The following is a 13,399-nucleotide window of genomic DNA, read 5'->3' on the forward strand; positions in this document are numbered from 1 at the left end:
AACCCTTGCAATTGGGTAAAAATGCAAAAGGGAGTAAGTGATTAGCAATATATGTCTCCATGGGTATTGTACCTTGGAATAAACACTCTCAGTAGCTGAGTACATCATATAGACCTGAATATGCTGGACGATAATGCAAAATTAAATGATTTTCCGTATCTGTTTGAAAGGTAGTTAGCTTATTAATACTGTAGAATGAATATGTACTTCTGAATGATTTTTGTGTGTGTGTGTGTGCGCGTGTGTGTGTATGCATGTGCCATTAGGAGGGGATTTCTTAAAACATACTTAAACTATCTGGAGAATTAAAGTAATTTGTGTTAATTTTTTTCCTTTTGCAGGCTAATAACTCTGAGGTGGTTAAAAATCATGTAACCAGAAGTGTAAGTAATTTCATTTTATTGAATCTTTTTTCTTTTACTTGGCCTGATTTATCTTCTGGCTTGTGGCTGCTTATTTGTATCATATCTTCACAAAGCATTTGTTGCTAGCCATTTTCAAAGTACCCACTTTGGTTTCTTTACTGTGTGAAATTAGCTACTCATTAGGACTCACTAGTGGTTTTTTTCCACCACTGAGTTTTTTTTAGAAACAATGAAATGAACTCTGCATTGCTTGTTTTTAAATCAAGCAAGGGAGAAATAAAGAGAAATACTATAATCTTCACAGACTGAATTGTATTCAGAGGCATTCAGAAAGTAAAGTGATATTTTTTTCAGCAAGGATAATATTAATTCTTGCATTGTGTTCAATATGAAATTGATCTTTTAGCTTATATTTGTTCCAGTTGCTGTGCCATTTCCATTTTCTTACGTTTAAAGGGCTTCCTCATGGAATGCTATTTTATTCTTAATATTAACATATTTAAAACAAATACATTGAATTTCTTGTTTCAGCTAAAGGCTATCAGAAATTATTCACTTTATATTCAAGAATTGTGTGCATATAATCTGTTAGTTAACAGGTGCTCTAAATTTGTGGTGAAAGTTTTACTTCAGTTTTGGTCACTTGCATCATAACTAGATCTGAGAGAAACTCAGGAGATCCACTCTGGAGGCTTTCTCTCTGCTGCCAATTTTTTTTCTTTTTTCTCTTTCTACTCTGCACATAACTATCTCTTTAGAGTAAATAGTCGACATACATACAAAAACTTTGTGTTAGGTGCTACTTGGTCATGCCATACAGTACTTCTACTGAGCTTCACAATGTGGTAGGTGTGAATTAATGCAGAAGCCTTTACACTCTGCTGTGTCTGTTGTGCTTAATTACATTGCCTGTGGATAGTACTCATTCAGGAAGCTGTTTCAAAGCTCTAGCATAATTATGAAACTATGCTACAATTGGAGCTGGAGCACATACATCAGTCAGCTAAGGCAAGCTCCTTTCCTAATACTTAAAGTAGTAGTACTAATATATGGATATTATAATTTCCCCCATAGATTTGTAGTGGAACACAGTCATTTGAGTGTTGACACAACTCTGATTCACCCAGGCAGGTGTGCAAAAGACAATAGTGGCAATAGTGATGATTAGGGCTAGGTGCTAACCTCACAAAGCTTTGTGTGAACTCCTAGTCTTGAGATGTTGTAGAAGTAAGGCTCCAGAAATACAAATTTCTGAATGTGATCATGTATACCTGGAAAATTTTACACTAAGTAAGACACAATTATACCTCATTCTCACATGAATGAGAGTCATGAATGACTTTACATGCATTTAGTATTTTCTTCTAAAGAGTTCTTAGCAGAAGAAATGTGCTATGTGCCTTCTCTCTGTTACGAAAAGAGACCAAAAGATGGATAGAGAGCCCAACTGTACAAGGAACTTTCAGGCCATGAGCAGGGCTGTTTTCTTGAATCTAAGTAAGTTGGAAGATAATCTTTCAGCCCTGTTTAGTTCCTTCTTTCCCTGGAAGACTGATAGAACTCTATAGGTAGAACTCTATATCCAAGAGCCCAACAAACTTGTTAAAATTGAGGTGGATTACAGGACCCTACAGTGAACTTGTTTGCAGAGCCTGGCAATTTTGGCTGAAATGTTGTATGAAAGAATCATGGGAGCAGCTTTTCCAGCAGCCAGGAGTCAGAGAGAAAGCAAGCTGGGATTTATAAGTTCTGCAGACACTGCAACTTGCAAGGGTCACATCTGTCTGGATTCCTGTTGTTACACTACACAGGGGAACAGATCAGGATTTTTATGGACCACAGTATACAAAACAAAACTATATTTGCTCTCAAACAAAAAGCTGCTTGCAGTAGAAATAAATCTCTTGCACAGAGTCAACTAAAACAACATTTTAAATTAATATTTACTGCAGGAATTGATACACAATAGCATAGAGACATTTTTATTTACAAAGCATGAATATTTTCTGCACTTGGAATCATTCTAAAGCCAAAGGCCAAAAGGTTATGCAAATTCTGGTTCTCATCCAAAACATCCATACATGTTTCATTGTGTCAGCAGGAATTACTGGAGCAGTCCAACAATCAGTGTAGTTCATTGCCCTGTCTTTTTCTGCAATATGCTGGAGTGTATAAAACTGTTACGCTGTGTCTTGGAATAGGTTGGAGAATTTCTTCTGATTCCTGTCCCTGGCTTAAGAAATGAAAATACATCACAGATCTGGTTAAATGCATTCAGGTATCCTGCTGTTGAGTCTTTCTATTGGTATTTTTATTTATGCTGTTTGAATGTTGAACAATCACATGGGGAAAAAAGTTTCATAAGATGGAAAAAATCTGTAAAATCTATATAATTTTATGCAGCTTAGCTAGTCAAATTCTCTTTTGCTTATAGCAACATTAAAAATAGGCACAAATAAAATACTTCTATCTGAAGTAGATACATGCCATTCTTTCAAAATGTCCTCTGATATCTTTAAGTCACAGATGCATCACTGATTTACATTTCAGATAGCTGTAGTTTCTACTCATTGATCCTTACATCTGTTAATGCTTTCATTCAAGAAGAAGCCCAGGAGAGAAACAGATGAGCTACATGAGTGCATGTCAGATCTTATAGCTCTGAGTTTTCAGTAGTGCAGTTCATCATAGGAACAATATATATAGTTGATGTACAGCTGACTCAGCTGTTTAGAACAACCCAGTCCTTGAAACCAGGCTTTCTTCTATTCTGCTGAGATAACTTTTAAGCAGATGCTGTATCATTCTATTAATACTACTGTATTTTAGTTCAATGCCAGTAACAGGGTTTTAGGAAAGGCAACTGCTTGATTTTTCATTTGGCTTCCTTAGCCTGTCTTTGATTCTAGTCTCAAAAAGGGCACGTCATAATCCCACACAGTGTTTTTAAGCCCGTGTGTGGCCCACGTCTCATTTTATTTTGGTATTGGAAACTAGTAGTTCACTTATTAGGTTTTTGATTTACTTACTATTCCAGAGCTGTGTAGTAACTCAGTGTACTGCAGAAATGCAGATGACTTTGTCTGGGGCACAACTGAACTCCCTTTATCCTTTGTCCTTTTCATAATTGTTCTGGTGTCAGAAGCTCTACTACAGAGAACTTTAACCTATGAAGTATGTAAGCCTAGTGGGGTATGTAAGCCTACTGGCTGTAACCCAAGTTTCCTTATTCTGTTCTTGGAAAAGTTGAGGATGATCATCTAGCTGAGATAAGGACTTTTTTTATGCATAACTTTTTTTTTTTTTTTTAAGGAATTATTTTTATTTTATTTTCTCAATTTCTTTGAGAGACAGCCTTTCATCATAGGACAGGGGATGCAGATTTAGCAGAAAGGTTATTTCTTACTCCTTCAGTTTCTGGACTTGTGGAGAAGTTGTCTCAATGCCATCTCTGGGCCACATGGTGTGAGATGGCCTGTACATGACCTTTGTCATATTTTTGGTCTGAATCTGTTAAGTGTCTCAAAGTAAGATTATAAAGGTATGAGATGCTGTTTGCTGCATGGGACTGGTACAAGCTTGCTATTTGAGGCAAGCCAGGTAATCCATGATGAAATTCACCCTCTTTGGTGTCAGAAGAAGGTGAATAAACAGGGCTGATCTCAAAAGTCTGTTTTGTTCAATCTGTGCTTTAGTTTAATTGGTCTGCTTGGCCCACTTTCTATGCTCGCATTGGCAGCAGGCTGTACTGGGAAACTTAGGTCTAGTGTCTCTTGTGACCTGGTGAAAATTATTCAGAATTCAATATGGGACTGTTTCTTAGCTTCTGTATCATACCTCAGCTGTAGGGGACTCTGGGATGGTGTCGAGGTTTGACACTGGCCCAACACCAGGCACCAACAAGAGTCACTTGCTCACCCTCCCCTGCCACAGCTGGGCAGAGGAGAGGGAACAAAAAGTTAATGAAGGCTTCAGGAGTTGAGATAAGGACCAGGAGAAAACACTTCAAGGGCAAAACAGGCTCAACTTAACATTGCAAAGTGAAATTTATTACTAACAGAATCCAAGGAGGATAATGAGAAGTAAAATAAACCACCATTTCCCCTCAGCCCCTCCCTTCTTCCCACCAGCAGTGCATGGAGAAAGAGCATGGGGATTTTGGTCAGTTCAGATATTTTGTTCTGCTGCTCTGGGAGAGGAGTCCTTCCCCTGTGAGACTATGGGGTCCCTCCCATGGGAGACAGTTCTCCATGAACTTCTCTGGCATGGGTCCACTCTCACAAGCAGCAGCACTGCACCTGCTGCAACATGAGTGCCTCTAATGTGCAGTCAGTTCTCCCAAAACGCTTGTGGCATGTGTCTCTCTTTCCATGGTTTGCAGTCATCCAGGGACTGGCTGCTCCAGTGTGGAAGCAAAGGCCCTCTCTCTCCACTGGGTCTTCCGCTGGGTCACAGCCTCTTCCAGGCATCTACCTGCTCTGGCATGGGCACCTCCCCCATGGGCTGCGGGTGGATCTCTGCATCCCCCGTGTACCATGGACTGCAGAGGGACAACCTGCTTCACCATGGTCTTCACCACAGCCTGCAGGGGAATCTCAGCTCCGGTGCCTGGAACACCTTCTCCCCCTCCTTCTCCACTGACCTTGGTGTTGCCATGTTGTTTTCCTTCACATGTTCTGCTTTCCTTCTCTTCTCTGACTAGGAGCAAAACCTGTGACTTTTCCAGCAGCTTCCCAGAGGAGCCATCTTTGTGGCCCCCTGCTACCAAAACAGATGGTTTTGTCTGAGGACTTAATTTTTGAGAAAGTTGGCATAACAAGCTCTGAGGTGAGCCCAGTACTAGGTGCAGGAGCCAGTGGAGCAAAAGAAGCAGTACAGAGTGTGTCAGAGGAAATAGCTGTATGGCTTGAATTTATACTGGAAAAGGGAAATAACACAGTACCTTGGATGCAATGAATTTGCTTATTAATACAAATCTGTGAATGGAAAGATGGTTGTTAGAGAACCTATTGCCTCTACCTGCTGGCCTTCATACCACTGCAGGTAAATTTGACCAAAAGGTTCCTTGCACTTGCTTACATAGAGATAACATCTATGTGGTATCGTTTGGAATATAAAAGGTATTTAAAATTGAATAAATAGGTGAATCAAAGGTGTTTACTTTTTTGAAAACTGTTCCTTATATGTCTGGTTATACTACTGAGTATACTGGTTATGACAGCATTGCCAGACAGTCCCAGGGAAGCAGGGGAACAAAAATCATTGGGAGAAGTTAACAGAAGAATAATCTCAGGGTGGTCTGTCCTACTCACAACATACCAAGCACTAGTTTCACTGAGTCTGTTTTAATTTCAACTCTAAATTTTTAGCCAGGTATGCTTTAAACACCCCATATGGAACCACTGTTTTTCATTGCCCTGCATCTTCTCTACTGCTTTTATTTGTTAGGAAATGAAAATCATACCTAGTTTTGAGAGATTTTCTGTGTAATTGTCCATTCTGTGATAGGCCATACAGCATTTGCTGTCTTGGAAGTTTAGTCAGGTTTTTTTGGCCATTATCCCTCTGGTGTGTAGCAAGCAGTAAACAGTGTTTGTTTTCACTTGGATGGAGATGATTTGCCTTTATGGATGGTCTGCCCTGTGCTGCTGAATCTTGTTTGGGTAAACTTGTATTCTGATGGTGTGGTGACACAGCATGCACACAGTAAATATATATCTCACTAATAGGGTTTTTTTGCTAGTGGTTTGCGTTATATAATTGTTCATATGCTTGTACACTGCATACTACTAGGATTTATGCTAGTTTATATGGCACAACAGTGTGAAATAGAGAATGATTTTATCACTAACTTTCTTACCAGAGGAAGCTGTTTCAAGTGTCTGATTATTCAGGATACAAGACAGTTTAGTCATCAAATTTTTAGTAAATGGCAGAAGTACTTCTTAAGCAATGAATACATCTGTGACCAACAGAATCCAAGGAAGTGTAGAGAGTCCTACTTCTAATTGCTTTCTATTTATAAAACAAAACCAAAATATGCCAAAAGCTATGTCTTGTATTTCAGTTATCGTTATTTACTTGTTTTGGCATCCATGGTGTATTATCTAAAGCCTTTAAAATTTTAAGAAGGTTTTGATAAAAAGAGGCTGAAAATACCTTGAAGTTTCCTCATCTTCTGTTTTCTAAGTAAAGACAGAAACTAGTGAAACTGGGATCAAATACTTACATGGGGTGCACCTTATGTCATCAGTTGTGCTTTAAAATTTGCCAGAACAGTTCACTTCCAGAAATTCTGAAAGAAAATGTGCCACTTTCATGCTTGTATGTGCCCTAGCTATTCCCAGATTTTGATACACAGCATCATTTTATGGAAAGTTCTAAGGCATCTTCCATTCAAACACAGTTTATTTGGTTTGGGAACACTTGTTGTGTGTAGCCAAAATAGTTTATCAGTTTTCCAGCTCTAATCCTTAATAAATAAGCTTTTATGTGCATGTGTCTGTATTATAAAGTATGAATTCAGAGCAGGGAGAGGAGGGAATACTCTTTCACTTATTGATTTACTGATGCATGATTCTAAATTTAACTTCTGATTTTCTATATCAAGACATACATATCTAAGTGCTAAATTAAAAAATAAACAAAATACATGAATTAAAAATAAATAAAATAAATATACACAAGCTAAATATATATGTAGAGATGGCTAAATGTAAAGTGAATATTATTATTTCTTTTTATTTAATGTTTGTTTAGTGGAAGCTGCCTTTTTGTAGGTTTTTTTTCTTTTCAAACCTATCCTGGAAGGAAGGGGTACTGTCCCCTCCTGATGTCTCTTTCTCTCTGTTGCATACAGAGCTTGGGTGGCAGTCACACTGGAGCTTAAATCTGAGACACCTACAATTAGGTGAGACAAATTCTGTTATTATGGTTCATGAGGGAGAATATTTTTACACTTTTTCATTCATAGTTACTATTACTGAACAAATGGACCTACAAAAATAAACTACTACACATTCTCAGGATAAATTTCTCAGGAGTCTGATACAGAAGTGTATATTTCAATATTGTCATAAGAAAATCAGTGGAGAGGAACTTACTTTTGTAGATCTATACAAAAATTCAAGTTACATATTCTCAAAGCCTGCTATGTTTTCTCTAATCTTAATGCAATTACCAAGAAGAGCACAAAAAATGTCACAAAAGACTTTTCTGGCAGTAGTGAGTTGGAAGAGGTAGTAGAAAGTTAGACAAAATCCAGGCATAACCACCATGTTTGCATTCAAAACATAGGGCAATAATCCTCTTGTATCCTCTTGTTATAGTCTTTCAAATCATAAATGAAGAAAAAAAGGCAGAAGCGTTGACATCGGTGACAGCAAATAGGGTTCTGGATTGATTTTTCTGCTTTCTTTGTTCCAGAATTCCAGCTGTGCTTTGAAGAACTCCTCCTTCAGTTGTGACAAAATATCACGGCAAGTATTTCTTTTATATTTTATGTAGCAGTGTCATGTGGTGTGGCGGTGGGTTTAGGCTTTGTTAATTGTGGTTGTGATTTCTGTGAGTTCAGTCTTCTGCTATCCAAGTACCATTTTTACAATGCCTTTATGAGAAAACAACTAGGCATAGTTACTGAGCTGATCTTCTGATAGTTTATTAAGAAGGTGTAGAAGTTTGAGGCAGATTTTTGGAAGGAAACCTCCTAAGGGGGCCCTCCCTCCCCTCCCCCAACCGGTTCAGGGAAGAAAAAAACCTCCTCCGAGAGAAGTGGAAAGAACCCTGTTTATTAAACAGACAAAGCACTTCCCAGCACAATAAATTCTACAATACTGGATGACAAGAACTTTGTGCTGCTGTGGAGAGATGACAGGATTAGAAAAGAAGTCCTTCCTGGAGGTGGTTGCTCTGTCTCAGTCCCTCTGGTGCTGGGACATGCTGCGCAGAATGGATCTTGGTGGGTTCCAGGTGCAGGCCCCCACGGCACTCCCCCGAGTCCTCTGTCCAGAGAGATTTTAACATTCCAAAGGAAGGCGAAAAAAGAGGGGAAAAAAACAGGAAAGAAAAAAAAAACAGGAGGAGAGGAAAAAAAAGTGAAACTTCTCCTTCTCTGCTAGCTACTGCCTAACTAGCTAACTAACTACTGAAGAAAAAAAAAAATCTCTCCATCCCTCGTCATGTGTTGCTGAATCTGACTCTCAAGGCCAGCTGGCGGAGGAAAGTTTCTGAAAACAAACCGCACGCCTCTCCCTTCCCCCTGCTCCCAGACCCAACACCAAGGGCACACAGGGCAGTATCCAACAGAGATCCAACAGACAACTGGGGATACAAACCTCACAACGTCACCCCATGACAGACGGAAAAAGTTGTGCCCAGCACCTGGAAAAGCAGTAGAAGTATTTGCTAACCAGTGAAATTAATTGAATTACATTCATGTCTGTTGTACTTTGGGGGCTGGTTTTAGATTCACTTCAGTTTTACCCAGAGCAGGCTTCAAGATTTGCAGTGTTTAACAGATTGCTGGTCAAGCTTCCAATTTGTAAAACGTTTGAGGAATTCTACAGAGAGGTGTGTACAGACAGAAGTACCTATACATTTATGTTTGACTCACAAATTTATTGTGCTAGTATTTGTCAAATTGCTTGTATTCATTTTGTTGCTTTTCCACATTATTGGTTGCAGAGATTTTTTCACTGCAGTTTGGATGTAAAGGATTCTGGTGGAGAACTCCATTTGTGTTCTGAACTGAATAGTTTGAGCTCTGTAGGTGTTTAATGAGTTGTAATTGTATTGAAATTGTTGCAAACCTCTGATGCATGGCTGTAGGAGTCTAAGTTGCAATTTCTTCTCAATAATGTGCCATGTTTCTTCTTGGCTGCATTGCTCTGAACTACTGTCACATCTAATTTCTTCCCAGAAGTGTAGACTTTGATCACATTATGGAGGAAGGCTATGAACTTGACCTCACTTACATCACAGAGCGGATTATTGCTGTATCCTTCCCTGCTGGCTGTTCTGAGGAAACTTACCTCCACAATCTACAAGAAGTAACACGAATGCTCAAGTCCAAACACGGTGATAATTACTTGGTACGTGTAAGATCAGCCATTTGTGGCGCATCTTCTTTTGTCATGCAGGAAGACTACTTTATGTCTACATAAACCATTATAAATTAAAGTCACTCTTTGGTCCATCTTCACAGCCTTGTAGCAAGATTTTCAGTTGTGTTTTAAGCTGCTAGATATTGAAAACACATTTTTGCTGGGGGAGTGCAGTCTCTGTGGTGATGTGGTGATAAGATGTAGTCAAATGCTGAAGAATAATTGCACTGACCATTTTCATTGTCCAAAGCATGCTCTTAAAAATACACACCCTGCAATGTGGAGTGTGTTCTTCTGTTGTAGCAGTGATCTGCATCTGGGTTCTTAGGTGGATATCTGATAGTCTGTCACTGTCATGTCTTCACTTGTGAAGTCAACATGTAAAAGCTGGGTTGCTGTTGATGTGTTCTGTCCAACTTTTTCTCATTAACTTGTTTTAGGTGAATTTTTTTATGCCATTTAGTTTTCTGCAAATCAAGCAAATATATAGTGAGCTCTGTGTGCAGATTTTTTTTTTTTTAAATGTTGACGACAAACTATTAATCTCCTGTGCTGTTTTCTGGATAGGGCCATTGCATGTATTGTCTCACCTTGTTCTATGAAGGTGTGGTAGTTTAGCATAGATGTGAGGGTTTTTGGTTTTTTTGGGAAGTTATAGCAGATGTTGACAGCTTGGCTGACCAATTAAAGAGTTAGTTATGCCTCTGGAGAACCCTGACTTAAATCAGAGGATCCCAGATAGCTCGGCCCTTTTCTCTTGTGGCTGGCCAGAAGTTAACATCACATCAGAAGTTAGAGGCCCAGTCCAGGCCCCGTTGCCTGCCCCGGTCGGTTTGGGCTGGGCCTGGCTGGGCCTCTAGGGGCCGCTGCCCTGCAAGCAGGTCCTGGCCAGGCCATGTCCTGTCTGGGCTGCTGGTGCCACTGGCCCCAGAGAGGCATCAATCAGCATTCCAGAGCATGCTTCCCCCCCACCCAGCCCCCATTCCTCATCACCTGCGTGGCTTTCAAGATAGACACTGGGAGCCAGCTTGAGAGAAAAAAAAGACTCTGGGCAAAAACATTAACCCTTTCCTCCATGGAAGACAGAGTGATTGTCCTGGGTTTCAGTGCAGGATTTGCACAAAGTGTTTATTCTATCACGTCTTCATGAGCTGTTGAAACCAGATGGGGCAGTGTTTTTCCCAGGCCCCCTCCCTCTGGGCTATCTTCTGTTAATGGCCCATCGATGCCTTTGCTGCATGACTCATTGGTAACTCCCTCTGGGACCTATCTCTGTTTAATGGGCCATCAAGACCCACTTCATGACTCATAGAAAGATATGATCCTATTGTGAGATGCTCTGCCCAGGGGGAGGAGCCAAGCATTCTCACCTGGATATAATCTGGAATTTGGGATAGTACAGGCAGCCTTTACCCACTGGATTCCCAGAGGACTAGAGCTACCAGACCTTTCTATGGGATCACTGCTTCAGAAAGACCACCTCATCTGGACTGCTTCCACCACCCTGATCAGGTTGTGTTCTGACTCTGTCAGTGGTCTTTTGTATTATTGCATTTATTTTATTTTACTTTTTTTTTTCTTCCTATTAAATTGTATTTCTGACTTGGAGTCTCTCACTGGTTTTGCTTTCAAACCACTACAGTGATTTAAAATGTAGAGAGACAGCATGAGACAAAGTCAGTGAAAGGACTGATAAATATTATTGGAAGAAGGCATAGAAGAGGTCGGCACTTTTGACTGGACTTCTCTGGATGTAGCCATGGAGAAATAGACTATTTCTTGTAATATCACAATGCTGTATGGGGAAATGTACGTTCTAGTCAAAGGTTATGTGTACTGATATAAGTGAGATTTAGTTGAGAATTCTGAGTACCCCGGCTCCTGGGGTAAAAATAAAGAAGTCTCAGCTTTTCAGACAAAGATAATTCTAGAAAGAAAGTGATTTGAAGCCCCAGCTCCTGGGGTAATAGGTCTCTTTCTGTTAAGATAGAGACCATTTTAGAGATAAAAGAAAAGAATCCTTGTTTTATACTAAAAGAAGCATTCTTAAATAGTATACCAAATATGCTGAGAGACCCATGAGTAGCCAGAGAAAAGCTGCTAATGGGTCGGACTGCACAAATCTGCAAAATTCTGTGCGATTGCAGATTTGTGACATTGACAGCTACCAGACTTTTTATTGTGATAAGTGTCTCCATGAAACTCTAGAGAGACTCCTCTCCCAGAGTGATGCAAGATTATGTTTAGATGGTTGAACTGACTGAAAATCATAGTTTTCTCTCTGTGTTGTGTGGGAAAATGAACAGTTTGTATTAGGAGAAAGGGTTAGTCTAGAAGTTTCATTTGGTTTTTTCCTTTTTTCTTTTTCTTAGTGTGTGTTAACGAAACTATCTGTTTACCTTAAGTTGAGCCTGTTTTTCCTTTTTCTCTCAAATCCTCTCTCCCAGAGGGAAAAGAGAGTAGACACTCATATCACTACACTAAATTTGTCAAAACAGAATTTGGCGAATGTGAAACCACTACAGAAGGTGAATTTAAAACAAGGCCAATATTTTATTTACTTTTTTCTTGTACTGTCTTTTTAGGTAGTGTGTGTAAACTGTTAGAATTAAATCTAGGACTTCAAGAACATGACCTTTACTTACGGTAGAAATTAGTTACTAGAGAGATTCCACTAATGATTTAAACACATTATCATCTTCTCACAAACTGAGATGTCACAGATGCATTGTGAACCAGACTGAACTTGTGATGTGGACTGATAACCTCAGAATGCTGCCTTGGTGCCCTTGGCTTCCCTTGTGTCAGGCAATGGTAGCTTATAAGGCACACAATAGTAATAGTTTGAATAGTTTGAAGTTTACTGTGTGTAAAGCTTTAAAAGTTCAAATTCACTTGTTCTCTGGCCTTTTCCATGCAATAACAGTGTAAGCTTGTAGTCTCTTCAATCGAATCTCACTTAATACTTGTTTGTATTACAAAAATCTGATCTATGGTAAGTCTGGTTTAGTGTCTGAGAAGGATTGTAGTGTTTGTCTCTGGGAGGGATTGTCCTCAGTTTCTCTTTCACTGATTTTTGTTATTTTTTGTTTGAGTTTTGTTCTATTAATTTGTTTTCTAATGGGTACTTTGGAAATCAGAAATCTTGATAAATAGAAAGCTTGATGCTGTCTACTCCAAATGTGTTTCTGCAAATTTGCAAGTTAACCTGACAAAGCATTGCAGGATTAGATTGTAGAAAGCTTGTTTTTAAATTACCTTTTGTTTCTCATGTTTTGAATACCTCTTCAGCCTGCTCAAGAGGCACATGTATAACAGCAAAGAAAAAAATCCCCAAAACCTCCACAAAATGGTATGCAGCTCAGCAGTCATGCTGAATTTGATGGGAACAATTCTTCTATTTTATTGGGTCAAGGTCTCAGCTAACAGAACATATACTACAATTCAGCATTTCTCATTTTTTATCTAGTTGTTTTCCTTTCACTACAGTGATAGGAGGGAGCTCATTGTTTCCTGTGTGAGTATGAGTTTGTTATGAAGAGTATGAAAAAAACCCCAAAGTATCTAATTTTCTCTAACAGTAGAGGATTATACTTTGACAGTCTGAGACCAGAGTCCTTCAGGGAGAGACGAAAGCTTGATAGCTTACAATAAATTTTTCTCTGCCTTTGATGTCTTAAAAAACCCATGTCGGCTGTGGGCTTTGGTTCCCAGAAGAAACATGACTCTTCCAACAGATGAAAATTAGAAACTGAGGGTAATGCTCCTCTTTCTTGTACCAAAATACAAGTAGACCTAGGATATGCCAAAAAGGGACCAAAAAGGATGCAGTTAATCTTCCACTGTGTCATGATGGTTTAATCCCACAAGTAACTTGGCCCCACACAGCTGCTCACTTGCTTCCTCACCAGTAGAATGGAGACGAGAATTGGA

General features: G+C 39.3%; 1 protein-coding gene across 1 annotated transcript in view; it reads left to right on the top strand.

Annotated features, from left to right (window-relative positions):
• The first annotated feature begins 345 nt into the window (after positions 1–345).
• TNS3 (tensin 3) overlaps positions 346–13,399 on the top strand; it is a 135,578-nt gene continuing 122,524 nt past the window's right edge. Inside the window, exons 1-3 of the mRNA XM_066190326.1 lie at positions 346–383; positions 7,791–7,843; positions 9,283–9,454. Coding sequence (XP_066046423.1) covers positions 9,305–9,454 — 150 coding nt within the window. The 5' untranslated portion in view covers positions 346–383; positions 7,791–7,843; positions 9,283–9,304. The remainder of the gene's footprint in view (positions 384–7,790; positions 7,844–9,282; positions 9,455–13,399) is intronic.

The sequence above is a fragment of the Chamaea fasciata genome, unplaced genomic scaffold, assembly GCF_029207755.1.
Source record: "Chamaea fasciata isolate MVZ Bird 193981 ecotype frontalis unplaced genomic scaffold, bChaFas1.0.hap1 SCAF_1, whole genome shotgun sequence".
In the NCBI taxonomy this organism is placed as follows: Eukaryota; Metazoa; Chordata; class Aves; order Passeriformes; family Sylviidae; genus Chamaea; species Chamaea fasciata.